Source organism: Bombina bombina, chromosome 5 (genome assembly GCF_027579735.1).
Source record: "Bombina bombina isolate aBomBom1 chromosome 5, aBomBom1.pri, whole genome shotgun sequence".
Classification (NCBI taxonomy): Eukaryota; Metazoa; Chordata; class Amphibia; order Anura; family Bombinatoridae; genus Bombina; species Bombina bombina.
In genome coordinates, this window is record NC_069503.1 from 822591872 (window position 1) to 822615738 (window position 23867).

The 23867-nt window shown below is 42.0% G+C and overlaps 1 protein-coding gene across 9 annotated transcripts in view; it reads left to right on the forward strand.

The window, feature by feature from the left end:
- EPB41L3 (erythrocyte membrane protein band 4.1 like 3) overlaps positions 1-23867 on the forward strand; it is a 554565-nt gene that overhangs the window by 369673 nt on the left and 161025 nt on the right. For all 9 annotated transcript variants that reach the window (XM_053714936.1, XM_053714941.1, XM_053714938.1 and 6 more), the window contains one exon: positions 16479-16697. In XM_053714936.1, the coding sequence (XP_053570911.1) occupies positions 16479-16697 (219 nt within the window). The remainder of the gene's footprint in view (positions 1-16478; positions 16698-23867) is intronic.

The window sequence follows — 23867 nt, forward strand, 5'->3', positions numbered from 1 at the left end:
TCTGGGGTGAGAACAGAGTGCGCTGATAATATTAGGGCCATGTCAGACACTGCGTCACAATTTGCAGAACATGAGGACGGAGAGCTTCATTCTGCGGGTGACGGTTCTGATCCAAACAAACTGGATTCAGATATTTCAAATTTTAAATTTAAGCTGGAAAACCTCCGTGTATTACTAGGGGAGGTGTTAGCGGCTCTGAATGATTGTAACACAGTTGCAATACCAGAGAAAATGTGTAGGTTGGATAAATATTTTGCGGTACCGGCGAGTACTGACGTTTTTCCTATACCTAAGAGACTTACTGAAATTGTTACTAAGGAGTGGGATAGACCCGGTGTGCCGTTCTCACCCCCTCCGATATTTAGAAAGATGTTTCCAATAGACGCCACCACACGGGACTTATGGCAAACGGTCCCTAAGGTGGAGGGAGCAGTTTCTACTTTAGCTAAGCGTACCACTATCCCGGTGGAGGATAGCTGTGCCTTTTTAGATCCAATGGATAAAAAGTTAGAGGGTTACCTTAAGAAAATGTTTGTTCAACAAGGTTTTATATTGCAACCTCTTGCATGCATTGCGCCTGTCACGGCTGCAGCAGCATTTTGGTTTGAGTCTCTGGAAGAGACACTTGAATCAGCTCCATTAGATGAGATTACACACAAGCTTAAAGCCCTTAAGTTAGCTAACTCATTTATTTCAGATGCCGTAGTACATTTAACTAAACTTACGGCTAAGAATTCCGGATTCGCCATTCAGGCACGCAGAGCACTGTGGCTAAAATCCTGGTCATCTGACGTTACTTCTAAATCTAAATTGCTTAATATACCTTTCAAAGGGCAGACCTTATTCGGGCCCGGGTTGAGAGAAATTATCGCTGACATTACAGGAGGTAAAGGCCATGCCCTGCCTCAAGACAGAGCCAAACCTAAGGCTAGACAGTCTAATTTTCGTTCCTTTCGTAATTTCAAAGCAGGAGCAGCATCAACTTCCTCTGCACCAAAACAGGAAGGAGCTGTTGCTCGCTACAGACAAGGCTGGAGACCTAACCAGTCCTGGAACAAGGGCAAGCAGGCCAGGAAACCTGCTGCTGCCCCTAAGACAGCATGAATCGAGGGCCCCCGATCCGGGAACGGATCTAGTGGGGGGCAGACTTTCTCTCTTCGCCCAGGCTTGGGCAAGAGATGTCCAGGATCCCTGGGCGTTAGAGATCATATCTCAGGGATACCTTCTAGACTTCAAATTCTCTCCCCCAAGAGGGAGATTTCATCTGTCAAGGTTGTCAACAAACCAAATAAAGAAAGAGGCGTTTCTACGCTGCGTACAAGATCTTTTATTAATGGGAGTGATCCATCCGGTTCCGCGGTCGGAACAAGGACAAGGGTTTTACTCAAATCTGTTTGTGGTTCCCAAAAAAGAGGGAACTTTCAGGCCAATCTTGGATTTAAAGATCCTAAACAAATTCCTAAGAGTTCCATCGTTCAAAATGGAAACTATTCGGACAATTTTACCCATGATCCAAAAGAGTCAGTACATGACCACAGTGGATTTAAAGGATGCTTACCTTCACATACCGATTCACAAAGATCTTTACCGGTATCTAAGGTTTGCCTTTCTAGACAGGCATTACCAGTTTGTAGCTCTTCCATTCGGATTGGCTACGGCTCCGAGAATCTTCACAAAGGTTCTGTGTGCTCTTCTGGCGGTACTAAGACCGCGAGGAATTGCAGTAGCTCCGTACCTAGACGACATTCTGATACAAGCTTCAAGCTTTCAAACTGCCAAGTCTCATACAGAGTTAGTACTGGCATTTCTAAGGTCGCATGGATGGAAGGTGAACGAAAAGAAGAGTTCTCTCTTTCCACTCACAAGAGTTCCCTTCTTGGGGACTCTTATAGATTCTGTAGAAATGAAGATTTACCTGACAGAAGACAGGTTAACAAAGCTTCAAAATGCATGCCGTGTCCTTCATTCCATTCAACACCCGTCAGTAGCTCAATGCATGGAGGTGATCGGCTTAATGGTAGCAGCAATGGACATAGTACCCTTTGCACGCCTACATCTCAGACCGCTGCAATTGTGCATGCTAAGTCAGTGGAATGGGGATTACTCAGACTTGTCCCCTACTCTGAATCTGGATCAAGAGACCAGAAATTCTCTTCTATGGTGGCTTTCTCGGCCACATCTGTCCAGGGGGATGCCATTCAGCAGGCCGGACTGGACAATTGTAACAACAGACGCCAGCCTACTAGGTTGGGGCGCTGTCTGGAATTCTCTGAAGGCTCAGGGACAATGGAATCAGGAGGAGAGTCTCCTACCAATAAACATTCTGGAATTGAGAGCAGTTCTCAATGCCCTTCTGGCTTGGCCCCAGTTAACAACTCTGGGGTTCATCAGGTTTCAGTCGGACAACATCACGACTGTAGCTTACATCAACCATCAGGGAGGGACAAGAAGCTCCCTAGCAATGATGGAAGTATCAAAGATAATTCGCTGGGCAGAGTCTCACTCTTGCCACCTGTCAGCAATCCACATCCCGGGAGTGGAGAACTGGGAGGCGGATTTCTTAAGTCGTCAGACTTTTCATCCGGGGGAGTGGGAACTTCATCCGGAGGTCTTTGCCCAAATACTTCGACGTTGGGGCAAACCAGAGATAGATCTCATGGCGTCTCGACAGAACGCCAAGCTTCCTCGTTACGGGTCCAGATCCAGGGATCCGGGAGCGGTTCTGATAGATGCTTTGACAGCACCTTGGACCTTCGGGATGGCTTATGTGTTTCCACCCTTCCCGATGCTTCCTCGATTGATTGCCAGAATCAAACAGGAGAGAGCATCAGTGATTCTAATAGCGCCTGCATGGCCACGCAGGACTTGGTATGCAGATCTAGTGGACATGTCATCCTGTCCACCTTGGTCGCTACCTCTGAAACAGGACCTTCTGATCCAGGGTCCCTTCAAACATCAAAATCTAATTTCTCTGAAGCTGACTGCTTGGAAATTGAACGCTTGATTTTATCAAAACGTGGTTTTTCTGAGTCAGTTATTGATACCTTAATACAGGCTAGGAAGCCTGTTACCAGAAAGATTTACCATAATATATGGCGCAAATACTTATATTGGTGCGAATCCAAGAGTTACTCATGGAGTAAGGTTAGGATTCCGAGGATATTGTCTTTTCTACAAGAAGGTTTAGAAAAGGGTTTATCCGCTAGTTCCTTAAAGGGACAGATTTCAGCTCTGTCCATTCTTTTACACAAACGTCTGTCAGAAGTTCCGGACGTTCAAGCTTTTTGTCAGGCTTTAGCTAGGATCAAGCCTGTGTTTAAAACTGTTGCTCCACCATGGAGTTTGAACTTAGTTCTTAATGTTTTACAGGGGGTTCCGTTTGAACCCCTTCATTCCATTGATATCAAGTTGTTATCTTGGAAAGTTCTGTTTTTAATGGCGATTTCCTCGGCTCGAAGAGTCTCTGAGTTATCTGCCTTACATTGTGATTCTCCTTATCTGATTTTTCATTCAGACAAGGTAGTTCTGCGTACTAAACCTGGGTTCCTACCTAAGGTGGTCACTAACAGGAATATCAATCAAGAGATTGTGGTTCCATCTTTGTGTCCTAATCCTTCTTCGAAAAAGGAACGTCTGCTACACAATCTAGATGTAGTCCGTGCCCTGAAATTTTATCTACAGGCAACTAAGGATTTTCGACAAACGTCTTCCCTGTTTGTCGTTTATTCTGGTCAGAGGAGAGGTCAAAAAGCTTCGGCTACCTCTCTCTCCTTTTGGCTTCGTAGCATAATACGGTTAGCCTATGAGACTGCTGGACAGCAGCCTCCTGAAAGAATTACAGCACATTCTACTAGAGCTGTGGCTTCCACTTGGGCCTTTAAGAATGAGGCTTCTGTTGAACAGATTTGCAAGGCTGCAACTTGGTCTTCTCTTCATACTTTTTCCAAATTTTCCAAATTTGACACTTTTGCTTCTTCGGAGGCTGTTTTTGGGAGAAAGGTTCTTCAGGCAGTGGTTCCTTCCGTATAAAGAGCCTGCCTGTCCCTCCCGTCATCCGTGTACTTTAGCTTTGGTATTGGTATCCCATAAGTAATGGATGATCCGTGGACTGGATACACTTAACAAGAGAAAACATAATTTATGCTTACCTGATAAATTTATTTCTCTTGTAGTGTATCCAGTCCACGGCCCGCCCTGTCACTTTAAGGCAGGTAATTTTTCCATTAAACTACAGTCACCACTGCACCCTATGGTTTTCCTTTCTCTGCATGTTTTCGGTCGAATGACTGGTAATGGCAGTTAGGGGAGGAGCTATATAGCAGCTCTGCTGGGTGAATCCTCTTGCACTTCCTGTTGGGGAGGAGTTAATATCCCATAAGTAATGGATGATCCGTGGACTGGATACACTACAAGAGAAATAAATTTATCAGGTAAGCATAAATTATGTTTTTTTCTGTTTGCTCAGTTTTTTTTTAGTTTTGACGGTCTTTTTCGGGGGTGCTGTTGCATGATGTTTGAGAAATGTTTTCTTCCCCTTACTGATGCCTGATTTTCACCTTGTGGATCTGCTTGGTCTGGGTGTTGTCTCACCTTGTTTTCAGGCCCCATTTGGGTCTCTGTGGGCTTGGCTTACTTTTAAGGGTTTTTTTCCTTTATGGGATCTTGCTGTACCCTTTGGGTATCCCTGTGTTTCCTCCTTGTCCTCTCCCTTTTGGGGACTTTGGCTATTACTATTCGTGCTAGTAAGGGTTGTTTGGGAACGACTGCTTGGCGACAGTCTCTCCTGGAGGAGTGTTGGTTCAGTGAGTCTGCTTTTGCGGTCTTTAGTTAAGCCTTTGGACTATCTGCGGGTCAGTGTAATTGGGGCCTTTCCTTTTCTAGTTTTTTTTTCTGGCTTCAGTCGAAGCGGGGTTTGGTTGGGTTGTGTTTTTTCAGGCCTGGTGCCCTCAGAATGGGCTGCCTATTGTACCCTCCCGTTTTCGCATTCAGTGTCCTCTGTAGTTTGGGTATTGTTTTCCCAAATATAATGAATGCAGCTGTGGACTCTTTCCTTTTATGAAGAAAAAAATAAATTATGCTTACCTGATAATTTTCTTTTCTTCAGATGGAAAGAGTCCACAGCTCCCCATCCGTGTTTGTTGGGGGGCGGCTGTGATTTGTTCTTCTGGCACCTTTTCACCCTGATATTTCTTCTAATGTTCCTTGTTCCTTGGCAGAATGACTGGGGGATGAGGGGAGTGGGAGGAGTATTTAAGCCTTTGGCTGGGGTGTCTTTGCCTCCTCCTGGTGGCCAGGTTCTTATTTCCCTAAAGTAATGAATGCAGCTGTGGACTCTTTCCATCTGAAGAAAAGAAAATTATCAGGTAAGCATAATTTATGTTTTTTTATCGAATTTTTAAAAACCGGGCACTTTATCATCAAAATTCAGTTTCACTTTAAGGGGATCGTTAACCCCACACTGTGCAAAATGAACACTCACAATAACTCTTGACTTTCATGCTGTGTTTCACATGTCAACTAACTGGAAGTGATATGTGCATTACTCTTGCAACATTTTTTTTGCGTACCACAATACAATATTATTGTTTCAATGAATCAAGTTGTGAGTAGTATATACCTCTAAATAATAAAAAAAAATAAAAAACATCTATAGAGGAATAGTATATATTACTCAACTGTTTAGGTCTATGAATATGGCAGTGTACTAAGCCAAAACGCGTTAGACCATGTATACTTTTTTATGATCATATATTGATGGAATTTCTTTTTTCTTTTTATACACTTCTTTGCTATGGTTGTTGAGGTGTCCACATATTTTTGGCCATATAGTGTGTGTGTGTATACATATACACCACAGGTCTAAAGTTCTAGAACAACTGCATTATTTTCCAGTTTTTAGTGACATTTACACAGTTAAATGTACTGTGAAATTAAAGCATAGAGCAAATAAGCAATTGGAGATAAAAATAGAAATTATCGAATTGTTTATCGAAAGTAGCCAGCTTTTCTAGTTATAATAGCCAAATACACTCTGCGGTCTTTATGCAGTGGAAATAAAATATTGTTGTAAATTTCTTCACAACAGTGCAGAAGTTCCCACAAATATATTTGCATATATTTGAAATTGGAGGAAGGCTAAGGTAGCCCCAAGCACACTACAGAACCCAGTTGGAAGACTACCATCTTGTTCTTTTCTTATAAGGTAATTCTGACATAGCCCAGAGGTATAGTTGGGGTCATTATCTTCCTGTAAGATTAACCCCTAATCAAATAGGTGTTAACTAGAGGGTATTGCATTATGCTGCAAAATGCTGTGGTAATATTTTTGGTTCAGGGTGTTACTATGTATAAACCTCTAGTTCTTATTTTGTGATCTTAGCAACAGCGTCTTTGCTGCCACTCGCCCTGTCAAACCTTCTTTTAAATGTTGAAACTGAGGCTTGCTTACTTCGACCCGTATTAAGCTCTGCTTGAAGCTGTTATCCCGTATCCTCCTGTTACGCAAGCTGTTGATTCTCAGAAACTTATCTTCTAATTCTGTTGTGGCTTTGAGTCACCCAGACCTCTCCAGGTCTGGGTGACCCTGTTGGAGTTTTTTCCAGCTTCTAACGTCTTTTTGATGGTGTAAAAAACGACTCTGACACCGTGTTTTTGTGTGCAATTTATCTAGAAAAAAACTAACACAGGGTTTATAATGGCGTGTCTTTAACCTTGTTTAGAGCTTGGTGGTGTACAAATAAATTCCCACAACATAAGATATATGGTCATACTTAGACTGATCCTGAAAGTTGTGTTCCAAATCACACTTATGAATGGGTGAGATACTAGAAACATCTTCAGTTTTCTTTACTTTAAGTTGTTAAAGGATGTATACAAAATATTGCCCTCATATAAAAAAAATATTTCCATCAGTTAAATGTTGTGTTTTGAATAAACCTCTTCTTAGACAATAGTAATGCAAGTGAAAACATCCTGTTTATTATAAATGTAAGTAAAAGCACGGACCTTACAACAGCTCGTTTACTCACCCCTTAGCATCATCTGAGGTGTTTCGCCTTAGCTTTCTCAAAGATGATGGCTTTGTCTTCCTTTGCTAATTGCTCTTTTCTCAATAATATGATAGTAATATATTACTTCATGCAATATAGTACTATCCAAATAATGCTTAACCCCTTAATGACCAGCGACGGGCCCTGTATGTCGCTGGTCTTTTAATGGGGATTGTGTTTTTGATAGCGCTATAACAGGAGGCCTGCAGGAGGGAAGTTGTAATAGCATTGTCTTGCCGCTGGAGGCAATACCCACGCTATCACAGACCAAAAAACCCTTAAGGACAAGCATCATACATTGTACATTAAGGTCATTAAAGGGTTAAGATGGGGTAACACTGATTCCTGTGCTCTGGAAGGCCGTTCTGTTGTTGAGAACAGTTATCACATCAGTAGCCAAACAAGCCCCTTAGGTGTCCACGTGGTGAAGCTTTTCGGCAAAAGGATCTGTTGCCTGATCCTCCAATACTCAATCAGACAAACATGAAAACCACAAGCGCATCCACGATTATTCAAAGTAAAAAATGTATTGTACCTGAGACGGCTACTAATAAATGCACTTAAGACATAAAACTTTAAAAGTATGCTAAAGACGTCCACCTGTAAGCCAGCTTCTCTTAGTATTTGCTGCAGTATTTCCACTGAAGAATTTGTGTGTTCTCTGTCTGTGTATGCTGCTTCTGGTGGGAAATCCGTTGAGCCACTCTTGCACATATGATTCCCAGAGGAGATCTAACCTTAAAGGGACACTGAACCCAAATTTTTTCTTTCATGATTCAGCTAGAGCATGACATTTTAAGCAGCTTCCTAATTTACTCCTATTATCAATTTTTCTTTGTTCTCTTGCTATCTTGATTTAAAGCAGGAATGTGATGCATAGGAGCCGGCCCATTTTTGGTTAAAGACCTGGGTTATGCTTGCTTATTGGTGGGTAAATATAAGCCTCCAATAAGCAAGCGCTATCCATGGTGCTGGACCTAAAATGGGCTGGCTGCTAAGATTTACATTCCTGCTTTTAAAATCAAGATAGCAAGAGAACAAAGAAAAATTGATACTAGGAGTAAATTAGAAAGTTGCTTAAAGGGACAGTCTACACCAGAATTTTTATTGTTTAAAAAGATAGATAATCCCTTTTCTCCAACATAGGTGTGTCCGGTCCACGGCGTCATCCTTACTTGTGGGATATTCTCTTCCCCAACAGGAAATGGCAAAGAGCCCAGCAAAGCTGGTCACATGATCCCTCCTAGGCTCCGCCTACCCCAGTCATTCTCTTTGCCGTTGTACAGGCAACATCTCCACGGAGATGGCTTAGAGTTTTTTAGTGTTTAACTGTAGTTTTTATTATTCAATCAAGAGTTTGTTATTTTAAAATAGTGCTGGTATGTACTATTTACTCTGAAACAGAAAAGAGATGAAGATTTCTGTTTGTATGAGGAAAATGATTTTAGCAACCGTTACTAAAATCCATGGCTGTTCCACACAGGACTGTTGAGAGGAATTAACTTCAGTTGGGGGAACAGTGAGCAGTCTTTTGCTGCTTGAGGTATGACACATTCTAACAAGACGATGTAATGCTGGAAGCTGTCATTTTCCCTATGGGATCTGGTAAGCCATTTTTATTCAGACAGTAAATAAGGGCTTCACAAGGGCTTATTAAGACTGTAGACATTTTCTGGGCTAAATCGATCATATTTACACATATTTAGCCTTGAGGAATCATTTAATCTGGGTATTTTTTGTAAAATAATATCGGCAGGCACTGTTTTAGACACTTTATTCTATAGGGGCTTTCCCTAATCATAGTCAGAGCCTCATTTTCGCGCCGGTATGGCGCACTTGTTTTTGAGAACAGCATGACATGCAGCTGCATGTGTGTGGAGCTTTGATACATAGAAAAGTCTTTCTGAAGGCATCATTTGGTATCGTATTCCCCTTTGGGCTTGGTTGGGTCTCAGCAAAGCAGATTCCAGGGACTGTAAAGGGGTTAAATATAAAAACGGCTCCGGTTCCGTTATTTTAAGGGTTAAAGCTTCCAAATTTGGTGTGCAATACTTTTAAGGCTTTAAGACACTGTGGTGAAATTTTGGTGAATTTTGAACAATTCCTTCATACTTTTTCGCAATTGCAGTAATAAAGTGTGTTCAGTTTAAAATTTAAAGTGACAGTAACGGTTTTATTTTAAAACGTTTTTTGTGCTTTGTTATCAAGTTTATGCCTGTTTAACATGTCTGAACTACCAGATAGATTGTGTTCTGACTGTGGGGAAGCCAAGGTTCCTTCTCATTTAAATAGATGTGATTTATGTCATAAAAAATTTAGTAAAATGATGCCCAAGATGATTCCTCAAGTGAGGGGAGTAAGCATGGTACTGCATCATCCCCTCCTTCGTCTACACCAGTCTTGCCCATACAGGAGGCCCCTAGTACATCTAGCGCGCCAATACTCCTTACTATGCAACAATTAACGGCTGTAATGGATAATTCTATCAAAAACATTTTAGCCAATATGCCCACTTATCAGCGAAAGCGCGACTGCTCTGTTTTAGAAAATACTGAAGAGCATGAGGACGCTGATGATATTGTTTCTGAAGGGCCCCTACACCAGTCTGAGGGGGCCAGGGAGGTTTTGTCTGAGGGAGAAATTTCAGATTCAGGGAAAATTTCTCAACAAGCTGAACCTGATGTGATTACTTTTAAATTTAAGTTGGAACATCTCCGCGCTCTGCTTAAGGAGGTGTTATCCAATTTGGATGATTGTGATTATCTGGTCATTCCAGAAACACTATGTAAAATGGACAAGTTCCTAGAGGCCCCGGGGCCCCCGAAGCTTTTCCTATACTCAAGCGGGTGGCGTACATTGTTAATAAAGAATGGGACAGGCCCGGTATACCTTTCGTACCTCCCCCCATATTTAAAAAATTGTTTCCTATAGTCGACCCCAGAAAGGACTTATGGCAGACAGTCCCCAAGGTCGAGGGGGCGGTTTCTACTCTAAACAAGCGCACCACTATACCCATAGTAGATAGTTGTGCTTTCCAAGATCCTATGGATAAAAAATTAGAAGGTTTGCTAAAAAAGATGTTTGTTCAGCAAGGTTACCTTCTACAACCAATTGCATGCATTGTCCCTGTCACTACAGCCGCGTGTTTCTGGTTCGTTGAGCTAGAAAAGGCGATTATTAGTAATTCTTCTTCTTATGAGGAGATTATGGACAGAATTCGTGCTCTTAAATTGGCTAATTCTTTCACCCTAGACGCCACCTTGCAATTGGCTAGGTTAGCGGCGAAAAATTCTGGGTTTGCTATTGTGGCGCAGAGCGCTTTGGTTAAAATCTTGGTCAGCGGATGCGTCTTCCAAGAACAAATTGTTTGACATTCCTTTCAAGGGGAAAACACTGTTTGGCCCTGACTTGAAAGAGATTATCTCTGATATCACTGGGGGCAAGGGCCACGCCCTTCCTCAGAATAGGTCTTTCAAGGCCAAAAATAAACCTAATTTTCGTCCCTTTCGCAGAAACGGACCAGCCCCAAGTGCTACGTCCTCTAAGCAGGAGGGTAATACTTCTCAAGCCAATCCAGCCTGGAGACCAATGCAAGGCTGGAACTAAGGAAAGCAGGCCAAGAAACCTGCCACTGCTCCCAAGACAGCATGAGATGCGGGCCCCCGATCCGGGACCGGATTTGGTGGGGGGCAGACTCGCTCTCTTCACTCAGGCTTGGGCAAGAGATGTGCTGGATCCTTGGGCGCTAGAAATAGTCTCCCAAGGTTATCTTCTGGAAGTGATTCATCCTGTTCCATTAAAAGAACGAGGGATGGGGTTCTACTCCAATCTGTTCGTAGTTCCCAAAAAAGAGGGAACGTTCAGACCAATCTTAGATCTCAAGATCCTAAACAAGTTTCTCAAGGTTCCATCGTCCAAAATGGAAACCATTCGAACAATCCTTCCATCCAGGAAGGTCAATTCTTGACCACGGTGGATTTAAAGGATGCGTATCTACATATTCCTGTCCACAAGGAACATCATCGGTTCCTAAGGTTCGCATTCCTGGACAAGCATTACCAGTTCGTGGCGCTTCCTTTTGGATTAGCCACTGCTCCAGGGATTTTCACAAAGGTACTAGGGTCCCTTCTGGCGGTGCTAAGACCAAGGGGCATTGCTGTAGTACCTTACTTGGACGACATTCTGATTCAAGCGTCGTCCCTTCCTCAAGCAAAGGCTCACACGGACATAGTCCTGGCCTTTCTCAGATCTCACGGATGGAAAGTGAACGTGGAAAAGAGTTCTCTATCTCCGTCGACAAGAGTTCCCTTCTTGGGAACAATAATAGACTCCTTAGAAATGAGGATTTTTCTGACAGAGACCAGAAAAACAAAACTTCTAAACTCTTGTCGGATACTTCATTCCGTTCCTCTTCCTTCCATAGCGCAGTGCATGGAAGTGATAGGTTTGATGGTAGCGGCAATGGACATAGTTCCTTTTGCGCGCATTCATCTAAGACCATTACAACTGTGTATGCTCAGTCAGTGGAATGGGGACTATACAGACTTGTCTCCGAAGATACAAGTAACTCAGAGGACCAGAGACTCACTCCGTTGGTGGCTGTCCCTGGACAACCTGTCACAAGGGGTGACCTCCCGCAGACCAGAGTGGGTCATTGTCACGACCGACGCCAGTCTGATGGGCTGGGGCGCGGTCTGGGGATCCCTGAAAGCTCAGGGTCTTTGGTCTCGGGAAGAATCTCTTCTACCGATAAATATTCTGGAACTGAGAGCGATATTCAATGCTCTCAAGGCTTGGCCTCAGCTAGCGAGGGCCAAGTTCATACGGTTTCAATCAGACAACATGACGACTGTTGCGTACATCAACCATCAGGGGGGAACAAGGAGTTCCCTGGCGATGGAAGAAGTGACCAAAATCATTCAATGGGCGGAGACTCGCTCCTGCCACCTGTCTGCAATCCACATCCCAGGAGTGGAAAATTGGGAAGCGGATTTTCTGAGTCGTCAGACATTGCATCCGGGGGAGTGGGAACTCCATCCGGAAATCTTTGCCCAAATCACTCAACTGTGGGGCATTCCAGACATGGATCTGATGGCCTCTCGTCGGAACTTCAAGGTTCCTTGCTACGGGTCCAGATCCAGGGATCCCAAGGCGACTCTAGTAGATGCACTAGTAGCACCTTGGCCCTTCAACCTAGCTTATGTATTCCCGCCGTCTCCTCTCATCCCCAGGCTGGCAGCCAGGATCAATCAGGAGAGGGCGTCGGTGATCTTGATAGCTCCTGCGTGGCCACGCAGGACTTGGTAGGCAGATCTGGTGAATATGTCATCGGCTCCACCATGGAAGCTACCTTTGAGACGAGACCTTCTTGTTCAAGGTCCGTTCGAACATCCGAATCTGGTCCTACTCCAGCTGACTGCTTGGAGATTGAACGCTTGATCTTATCAAAGCGAGGGTTCTCAGATTCTGTTATTGATACTCTTGTTCAGGCCAGAAAGCCTGTAACTAGAAAAATTTACCACAAAATATGGAAAAAATATATCTGTTGGTGTGAATCTAAAGGATTCCCTTGGGACAAGGTAAAGATTCCTAGGATTCTATCCTTTCTTCAAGAAGGATTGGAGAAAGGATTATCTGCAAGTTCCTTGAAGGGACAGATTTCTGCCTTGTCTGTGTTACTTCACAAAAAGCTGGCAGCTGTGCCAGATGTTCAAGCCTTTGTTCAGGCTCTGGTTAGAATCAAGCCTGTTTACAAACCTTTGACTCCTCCTTGGAGTCTCAACTTAGTTCTTTCAGTTCTTCAGGGGGTTCCGTTTGAACCCTTACATTCCGTTGATATTAAGTTATTATCTTGGAAAGTTTTGTTTTTGGCTGCAATTTCTTCTGCTAGAAGAGTTTCAGAATTATCTGCTCTGCAGTGTTCTCCTCCTTATCTGGTGTTCCATGCAGATAAGGTGGTTTTACGTACTAAACCTGGTTTTCTTCCAAAAGTTGTTTCTAACAAAAACATTAACCAGGAGATAGTCGTGCCTTCTTTGTGTCCGAAACCAGTTTCGAAGAAGGAACGTTTGTTGCACAATTTGGATGTTGTTCGCGCTCTAAAATTCTATTTAGATGCTACAAAGGATTTTAGACAAACATCTTCCTTGTTTGTTGTTTATTCTGGTAACAGGAGAGGTCAAAAAGCAACTTCTACCTCTCTCTCTTTTTGGATTAAAAGCATCATCAGATTGGCTTACGAGACTGCCGGACGGCAGCCTCCTGAAAGAATCACAGCTCATTCCACTAGGGCTGTGGCTTCCACATGGGCCTTCAAGAACGAGGCTTCTGTTGATCAGATATGTAGGGCAGCGACTTGGTCTTCACTGCACACTTTTACCAAATTTTACAAGTTTGATACTTTTGCTTCTTCTGAGGCTATTTTTTTGGGAGAAAGGTTTTGCAAGCCGTGGTGCCTTCCATTTAGGTGACCTGATTTGCTCCCTCCCTTCATCCGTGTCCTAAAGCTTTGGTATTGGTTCCCACAAGTAAGGATGACGCCGTGGACCGGACACACCTATGTTGGAGAAAACAGAATTTATGTTTACCTGATAAATTACTTTCTCCAACGGTGTGTCCGGTCCACGGCCCGCCCTGGTTTTTTAATCAGGTCTGATAATTTATTTTCTTTAACTACAGTCACCACGGTATCATATGGTTTCTCCTATGCAAATATTCCTCCTTAACGTCGGTCGAATGACTGGGGTAGGCGGAGCCTAGGAGGGATCATGTGACCAGCTTTGCTGGGCTCTTTGCCATTTCCTGTTGGGGAAGAGAATATCCCACAAGTAAGGATGACGCCGTGGACCGGACACACCGTTGGAGAAAGTAATTTATCAGGTAAACATAAATTCTGTTTTTTTTACCCATTCCCCAGTTTTGCATAACCAACGCAGTTATATTAATATGCTTTTAACCTCAGTGATTATCTTGTATCTAAGCCTCTGCAAACTGCCCCTTTATTTCAGTTCTTTTGACAGACTTGCGGTTTAGCCAATCAGTGCCTGCTCCCAGATAACTTCACGTGCACGAGCACAGTGTTATCTATATGAAATATGTGAACTAACACCTTCTAGTGGTGAAAAACTGTTAAATGCATTCTGAAAAAAGGTGGCCTTCAAGGTCTAAGAAATTAGCATATGAACCTCCTAGGTTAAGCTTTCAACTAAGAATACCAAGAGAACAAAGCAAAATTGGTGATAAAAAAAAATGGAAAATTGTTTAAAATGACATGCCCTATCTGAATCATGAAAGTTTATTTTGGCCTAGACTGTCCCTTTAAAATTGCATGCTCTATCTGAATCATGAATAAAAAAAAAATTGGGTTTAGTGTCCCTTTAAGTGTTTTTCAAGGGCAGCCAGAATCTATGTCGCCATTGCGATGGGGGCATTCTTTTATATCCGAAAACTCTGCACACCTTTTGGTTTTTAGCCAATCATTATTTTGCCTGGATATTTAGTAATTAGTCTCGTGGTGGTGTTTATAATATAAAACAAGTTACTTAAAACACTGCCTATTAAACTATTAAGGTCCGTCTTTTGAGCAGTATTCAAACAAATATGTAACCTATTACTGAACAGAGTGGGTCTATCAATCACAATTTTACACCCCATAGCTATATTTTTACTCACAATTTAATGATTTCAATGTTCCTGCTATGGTGTACTATATTACATAAATCATTATATTTAGTACAAATAAAACCTTATATAACTCTAAAATGATTTATTTTACTTATTTATTCTTTCTTTAACCTCTAGCAGTTTACCGCTTACCTTTATCACAGTTCAGGTTATTCACTGACCTTGAACTACTTCAGTAAAAAAAAATGGAAACATTGATGTGTTCTAAAACTTTTGATCAGTAGTTTAATGTTTTTATTTCTGTTCTAAGGAGATTGGTTTAGTAATTAAACCTTTAGAAGGAAGCAGTCTTGATGTAGTGTAGAAATAACCTTGGTGCTAGTGGCATACGTTTATGTCTTGTTGGGGAATAGGTGCGTTTTGCTGGTGGATTAGGTTCAATGAACCTAAGGTGCCTTGTGCTTTTGGTTAATTATTGTAGTTAAAGTGAAGGTAAACTTCGGTGAATGAAAGCCCGGTTTTTAAACATACTATCAAAAACAGGGGCACTTTCATTCATCAAAGTTTACAAAGCAGCCGTTTTGATTAAAAACTTACCTTTTTTTCTTTTCACAGCCAGAGCAGCTCCCCCTCCTGGAAATCCTCTCTTCACACGTCAACAATGACTAATCTGGCTTCCTCCAATCACGGCTTTCCCCCCAGGGTAGTCATTGCCTGAGGCCATGCTATGACTGGAGGAAGCCGGATTAGTCATTGCTGACGTGTGAAGAGAGGATTTCCAGGAGGGGGAAGCTGCTCTGGCTGTGAAAAGAAAATAAGGTAAGTTTTTATTTAAAACGGCTGCTTTGTAAACTTTGATGAATGAAAATGCCCCTGTTTTGTTTTTGTTTTTTTAAATTTCCTTTATTTTTACAAAAAAGAAAAAAGAAAAAACACAAGTACATAACAGAAAGTGGCATAGCATTACAGTTAAAGATAAAACATATCTTAAAATAGTGAGTACATAGGTGTGTCATTCACTGTAATACAGAGTAAAGCTATAAATGATGCCACAAATCAATTATTTACATTGATGCCAAATAGTCTTCCCATATAAACTTTACATTATTATAAAACTCCAGTTGTTGTGTCTGTGTATAATGGTATTTCTCCAGAATTAAGATCTGTGTAATGTGGTTCTGCCATTCAATGGTCGTGGGGATTTTCAAGCTTTTCCAGAATCTTGGTAATAATTGTTTGGCCCCGTTCGTCATTATGGATAACAATTTTAGTCTAAGTTTGCATTTTAATTTAGGGGGGTAATTAAAGAGTAAGACCAGAGGGTCCAACTGGATCTAATGGGACAAACATTTCTCTATTTCGTCTTTGATTTTCATCCAGTATTGTCTAATGTAGGGAAAATGCCCCTGTTTTTAATAGTATTTTTAAAAAATGGACTTTCATTCATCAAAGTTTACCTTACATGAAACTCAATTTTTTTCTTTCATGATTTAGGTAGAGCATACAATTTAAAAATACAACTTTCCAGTTGTATTCTGTTATCGGATTTGCTTCATTCTCTTGGTATCTTTTGGTTGTAAATAATAAAAAGGCAGGCTCAGAAGTTGAGAGCTAGCTACTGATTAGTGGCTGCCCGTATATGCTTCTTGTCATAGGCTTATAGATGTGTTCAGCTAGCTTCCAGTAGTGCACTGCTGCTATTTCAATAAAGGATACCAAGAGAATCCAAACATTGTGACTGTTTAGTAAACTTGTTGATGTCACTGTTTTCTTTTAGGACTTACCAATAAACTTTGTGCCCCACAGATATTACCTCTGCTTGCAGTTGCGAGATGACATTGTTTGTGGCCGCCTCCCATGTTCCTTTGTTACTCTTGCTCTGCTGGGTTCCTACACAGTACAATCAGAACTGGGTGATTATGACCCTGAAGAGTACGGTAGTGATTATGTCAGTGAATTCCGCTTTGCACCAAATCAGACAAAAGAACTGGAAGACAAAGTCGTTGAACTGCACAAAAGTTATAGGTATGTTTTTAAATATTTTCACATCATTTTTCTGATTAATTGTATCTTTGTAAATTATATTTTATCTACGGTATAGTATTTACATTTTCAATATAAAACTAATTAAAAAGTAATACATTTTCTGTCATACAGTTTTTTAATTCATTGATGCATGGTGCATATTATGAAGAGTTTCAAAGCCTCCAAGTAGATATGGGCTATCTCTAAGAGTAAATTAATTATTGATCATTGGAAATCTTATTTCTTCTGTTATGTGTGATCAGTCCACGGGTCATCATTACTTCTGGGATATTATCTGCTCCCCTACAGGAAGTGCAAGAGGATTCACCCAGCAGAGTTGCTATATAGCTCCTCCCCTCTACGTCACCCCCAGTCATTCTCTTGCACCCAAAGACTAGATAGGAGGTGTGAGAGGACTATGGTGATTATACTTAGTTTTTATAACTTCAATCAAAAGTTTGTTATTTTACAATAGCACCGGAGCGTGTTATTACTTCTCTGGCAGAGTTTGAAGAAGAATCTACCAGAGTTTTTCTTATGATTTTAACCGGAGTAGTTAAGATCATATTGCTGTTTCTCGGCCATCTGAGGGAGGTAAAAGCTTCAGATCAGGGGACAGCGGGCAGTTGAATCTGCATTGAGGTATGTAGCAGTTTTTATTTTCTGAATGGAATTGATGAGAAAATCCTGCCATACCGTTATAATGACATGTATGTATACTCTACACTTCAGTATTCTGGGGATGGTATTTCACCGGAATTACTCTGTAAAAGTACATTAAACCTTTTAATAGGTATTTAATTCATGTTAAACGTTTTTGCTGGAATGTAGAATCGTTTGCATTTCTGAGGTACTGAGTGAATAAATATTTGGGCATTATTTTTCCACTTGGCAGTTTGCTTGTTTTGATTATGACAGTTTCGTTTCTCTCTCACTGCTGTGTGTGAGGGGGAGGGGCCGTTTTTGGCGCTCTTTGCTACGCATCAAAAATTTCCAGTCAGTTACACTTATATTTTCTGCATGATCCGGTTCATCTCTAACAGAACTCAGGGGTCTTCAAACTTCTTTGAAGGGAAGTAGATTCTCTCAGCAGAGCTGTGAGATTTATATAGTGACTGTGTTTTAAAACGTTGCTCTGTGATTTTTATGTTTAAAATTTAATTAGTATTGCTTTACTAATGGGAACAAACCTTTGCTAACAAGTTATGTTGTTTTTAAAGAGTGATGCTATAACTGTTTTTCAGTTCATTATTTCAACTGTCATTTAATCGTTTAGTGCTTCTTTGAGGCACAGTACGTTTTTGTTAAATAAGATTGTAACCAAGTTGCATGTTTATTGCTAGTGTGTTAAACATGTCTGATTCAGAGGAAGATACCTGTGTCATTTGTTCCAATGCCAAGGTGGAGCCCAATAGAAATTTATGTACTAACTGTATTGATGCTACTTTAAATAAAAGCCAATCTGTACAAATTGAACAAATTTCACCAAACAGCGAGGGGAGAGTTATGCCGTCTAACTCGCCTCACGTGTCAGTACCTGCGTCTCCCGCCCGGGAGGTGCGTGATATTATGGCGCCTAGTACATCTGGGCAGCCATTACAGATAACATTACAAGATATGGCTACTGTTATGACTGAAGTTTTGGCTAAGTTACCAGAACTAAGAGGCAAGCGTGATCACTCTGGGGTGAGAACAGAGTGCGCTGATAATTCTAGGGCCATGTCTGATACTGCGTCACAGCTTGCAGAGCATGAGGACGGAGAGCTTCATTCTGTAGGTGACGGTTCTGATCCAAGCAGATTGGATTCAGATATTTCAAATTTTAAATTTAAATTGGAAAACCTCCGTGTATTACTAGGGGAGGTCTTAGCGGCTCTTAACGATTGTAACACTGTTGCAATACCAGAGAAAATGTGTAGGTTGGATAAATACTTTGCGGTACCGGCGAGTACTGACGTTTTTCCTATACCTAAGAGATTAACTGAAATTGTTACTAAGGAGTGGGATAGACCCGGTGTGCCGTTCTCACCCCCCTCCAATATTTAGAAAGATGTTTCCAATAGACGCCACCACACGGGACTTATGGCAAACGGTCCCTAAGGTGGAGGGAGCAGTTTCTACTTTAGCTAAGCGCACCACTATCCCGGTGGAGGATAGCTGTGCTTTTTCAGATCCTATGGATAAAAAATTAGAGGGTTACCTTAAGAAAATGTTTGTTCAACAAGGTTTGATATTGCAACCCCTTGCATGCATCGCGCCGATTACGGCTGCGGCAGCATTTTGGATTGAGTCTCTGGAAGAGAACCTTAGTTCCGCTACGCTGGACGACATTACGGACAGGCTTAGAGTCCTTAAACTAGCTAATTCATTCGTTTCGGAGGCCGTAGTACATTTAACCAAACTTACGGCTAAGAATTCAGGATTCGCCATTCAGGCACGTAGGGCGCTGTGGCTAAAATCCTGGTCGGCTGATGTAACTTCTAAGTCCAAATTACTTAATATACCTTTCAAGGGGCAAACTTTATTTGGGCCCGGTTTGAAAGAAATTATCGCTGACATTACAGGAGGTAAGGGCCACGCTCTACCTCAAGACAAGGCCAAAGCTAAGGCTAGACAGTCTAATTTTCGTCCCTTTCGGAATTTCAAAGCAGGTGCAGCATCAACTTCCACTGCACCAAAACAGGAAGGAGCTGTTGCTCGTTACAGACAAGGCTGGAAACCTAACCAGTCCTGGAATAAGGGCAAGCAGGCCAGAAAACCTGCTGCTGCCCCTAAGACAGCATGAACCGAGGGCCCCCGATCCGGGACCGGATCTAGTGGGGGGCAGACTCTCTCTCTTCGCCCAGGCTTGGGCAAGAGATGTCCAGGATCCCTGGGCGCTAGAGATCATATCTCAGGGATACCTTCTAGACTTCAAATTATCTCCCCCACGAGGGAGATTTCATCTGTCAAGGTTGTCAACAAACCAAATAAAGAAAGACGCGTTTCTACGCTGTGTACGAGATCTATTATTAATGGGAGTGATCCATCCGGTTCCGCGGTCGGAACAAGGACAAGGGTTTTACTCAAACCTGTTTGTGGTTCCCAAAAAAGAGGGAACTTTCAGGCCAATCTTGGATTTAAAGATCCTAAACAAATTCCTAAGAGTTCCATCGTTCAAAATGGAAACTATTCGGACAATCTTACCCATGATCCAAAAGGGTCAGTACATGACCACAGTGGATTTAAAGGATGCTTACCTTCACATACCGATTCACAAAGATCATTACCGGTATCTAAGGTTTGCCTTCTTAGACAGGCATTACCAGTTTGTAGCTCTTCCATTCGGATTGGCTACGGCTCCAAGAATCTTCACAAAGGTTCTGGGTGCCCTTCTGGCGGTTCTGAGACCGCGAGGAATTTCGGTAGCTCCGTACCTAGACGACATTCTGATACAAGCTTCAAGCTTTCAAACTGCCAAGTCTCATACAGAGTTAGTTCTGGCATTTCTAAGGTCGCATGGATGGAAAGTGAACGAAAAGAAGAGTTCTCTCTTGCCTCTCACAAGGGTTCCATTTTTGGGGACTCTTATAGATTCCGTAGAAATGAAGATTTATCTGACAGAAGACAGATTAACAAAGCTTCTAAATGCATGCCGTGTCCTTCATTCCATTCAACTCCCGTCAGTAGCTCAATGCATGGAGGTGATCGGCTTAATGGTAGCAGCAATGGACATAGTTCCCTTTGCACGCCTACATCTCAGACCGCTGCAATTGTGCATGCTGAGTCAGTGGAATGGGGATTACTCAGATTTGTCCCCCACTCTGAATCTGGATCAAGAGACCAGAAACTCTCTTCTATGGTGGCTTTCTCGGCCACATCTGTCCAGGGGGATGCCTTTCAGCAGGCCGGACTGGACAATTGTAACAACAGACGCCAGCCTTCTAGGTTGGGGCGCTGTCTGGAATTCTCTGAAGGCTCAGGGACAATGGAGTCAGGAGGAAAGTCTCCTGCCAATAAACATTCTGGAATTGAGAGCAGTTCTCAATGCCCTTCTAGCTTGGCCCCAGTTAAAGACTCGGGGGTTCATCAGGTTTCAGTCGGACAACATCACGACTGTAGCTTACATCAACCATCAGGGAGGGACAAGAAGCTCCCTAGCAATGATAGAAGTATCAAAGATAATTCGCTGGGCAGAGTATCACTCTTGCCACCTGTCAGCAATCCACATCCCGGGAGTGGAGAACTGGGAGGCGGATTTCTTGAGTCGCCAGACTCTTCATCCGGGGGAGTGGGAACTTCATCCGGAGGTCTTTGCCCAAATACTTCGACGTTGGGGCAAACCAGAGATAGATCTCATGGCGTCTCGCCAGAACGCCAAACTTCCTCGCTGCGGATCCAGATCCAGGGATCCGGGAGCGGTTCTGATAGATGCTTTGACAGCACCTTGGAACTTCAGGATGGCTTATGTGTTTCCACCCTTCCCGCTGCTTCCTCGATTGATTGCCAAAATCAAACAGGAGAGAGCATCAGTGATTCTAATAGCGCCTGCATGGCCGCGCAGGACTTGGTATGCAGATCTAGTGGACATGTCATCCTGTCCGCCGTGGTCTCTACCTCTAAGACAGGACCTTCTGATTCAGGGTCCATTCAAACATCAAAGTCTAATTTCTCTGAAGCTGACTGCTTGGAAATTGAACGCTTGATTTTATCAAAACGTGGGTTTTCTGAGTCGGTTATTGATACCCTGATACAGGCTAGGAAGCCTGTTACCAGAAAGATTTACCATAAAATATGGCGTAAATACCTATACTGGTGTGAATCCAAAGATTACTCCTGGAGTAAGGTTAGGATTCATAGGATATTGTCTTTTCTACAAGAAGGTTTAGAAAAGGGTTTATCGGCTAGCTCATTAAAGGGGACAGATCTCAGCTCTGTCCATCTTGTTACACAGGCGTCTGTCAGAAAATTCAGACATCCAGGCCTTTTGTCAGGCTTTAGCTAGGATCAAGCCTGTGTTTAAAACTGTTGCTCCGCCATGGAGTTTAAACTTAGTTCTTAACGTTTTACAGGGTGTTCCGTTTGAACCCCTTCATTCCATTGATATAAGATTGTTATCTTGGAAAGTTCTATTTTTAATGGCTATTTCCTCGGCTCGAAGAGTCTCTGAGTTATCAGCCCTTCATTGTGATTCTCCTTATCTGATCTTTCACTCAGACAAGGTAGTTCTGCGTACTAAACCTGGGTTCTTACCTAAGGTTGTCTCTAACAGGAATATCAATCAAGAGATTGTTGTTCCCTCCTTGTGTCCAAATCCTTCTTCAAAGAAGGAACGTCTTCTACACAATCTGGATGTAGTTCGTGCCCTCAAGTTCTACTTGCAGGCAACTAAAGATTTTCGCCAAACTTCTTCCCTGTTTGTCGTTTATTCTGGACAGAGGAGAGGTCAAAAAGCTTCTGCTACCTCTCTCTCTTTTTGGCTTCGTAGCATAATACGTTTAGCCTATGAGACTGCTGGACAGCAGCCTCCTGAAAGAATTACAGCTCACTCCACTAGAGCTGTGGCTTCCACTTGGGCCTTTAAGAATGAGGCCTCTGTTGAACAGATTTGCAAGGCTGCAACTTGGTCTTCGCTTCATACTTTTTCCAAATTTTACAAATTTGACACTTTTGCTTCTTCGGAGGCTATTTTTGGGAGAAAGGTTCTTCAGGCAGTGGTTCCTTCTGTATAATGAGCCTGCCTATCCCTCCCGTCATCCGTGTACTTTTGCTTTGGTATTGGTATCCCAGAAGTAATGATGACCCGTGGACTGATCACACATAACAGAAGAAAACATAATTTATGCTTACCTGATAAATTCCTTTCTTCTGTTGTGTGATCAGTCCACGGCCCGCCCTGTTTTTTAAGGCAGGTACATATTTTTTAAATTATAATTCAGTCACCACTACACCCTTGGCTTCTCCTTTCTCGTTGGTCTTTGGTCGAATGACTGGAGGTGACGTAGAGGGGAGGAGCTATATAGCAACTCTGCTGGGTGAATCCTCTTGCACTTCCTGTAGGGGAGCAGATAATATCCCAGAAGTAATGATGACCCGTGGACTGATCACACAACAGAAGAAAGGAATTTATCAGGTAAGCATAAATTATGTTTTTTATATTCTTTTCAAAGGAGTCAACGTGCTGTTGTATGCTTACATAGAATGCATATAGTTTTTGGAACATAAGAATTATTTATAATTTAGGGGAATTGAAGTGGCACATTTCATAAAGGTTTTTTTGTTTTTTGTTACCTAATTTACATAACTTGTTTATTCATAGATAATATATGAGCCCCGAACAAATGCTTATCATTTAAAATTACACACATATTGTTAGTGATGCTATATCATTGACTCCTGTCCTTTTAAGGACCCCACACAAGATTTGACAATATTGTTAACCTGAGCACAGATGTTTCAAGATGGCCATTTACACAAGTACAAGTAGATTTAATTTCTGAAATGTTTTGGTTCAGCTGAGGCAGCTTTTAGAATCATTGCATTAGATCAGTGTATCCCAGGCCCTTTTTTGGATTTTGACACTGTTGGTATCCTTTTTGACACAAGAGATCAGTAATATACTGCTCTTCAGCATTTGACTCGTATATACGTTAAGCCGTATCGGCGTCAGATTCCTACAAGCGATTAAAGATAACAAAGCAACATGGGTAAAAAAGTTAAAAGAAAAGCAATCTCTAGAAGTCCTAAAAAAGATCATGGCACCCCCCTTGACCATGTGACACATTTTGGATAAACTGTAAACATATATACGTAGATACATCTATGAATATGGTTTATCTGAAACTCTTCTGATGGTAAAGGAGGTGCTGTGATCTTTTTATAACTTTTCTTTGAACTTTTTACCCACGTTACTTTGTTATTTTTAATCGTTTGTAATAAAGACTGATTTTATGCAGGAATTGAGCCGGCCTGGGATTTTTTCTCGCTTTGCGGCATCTTTTTTAATACATGCAACAATCCTTATGTATTTTATATGACAGAAGAAATTCTGAGAATGCCATTAAAGTAACACAAGAATATAAAAGTGAATTAAGAAATATACAATGTCAAATTTAAATAATATGTGTCATAAAAAGACTGTCAAAATAAAAAGCATTTGTCAAAGGAAATTACAACAAGCATTTTGAAATC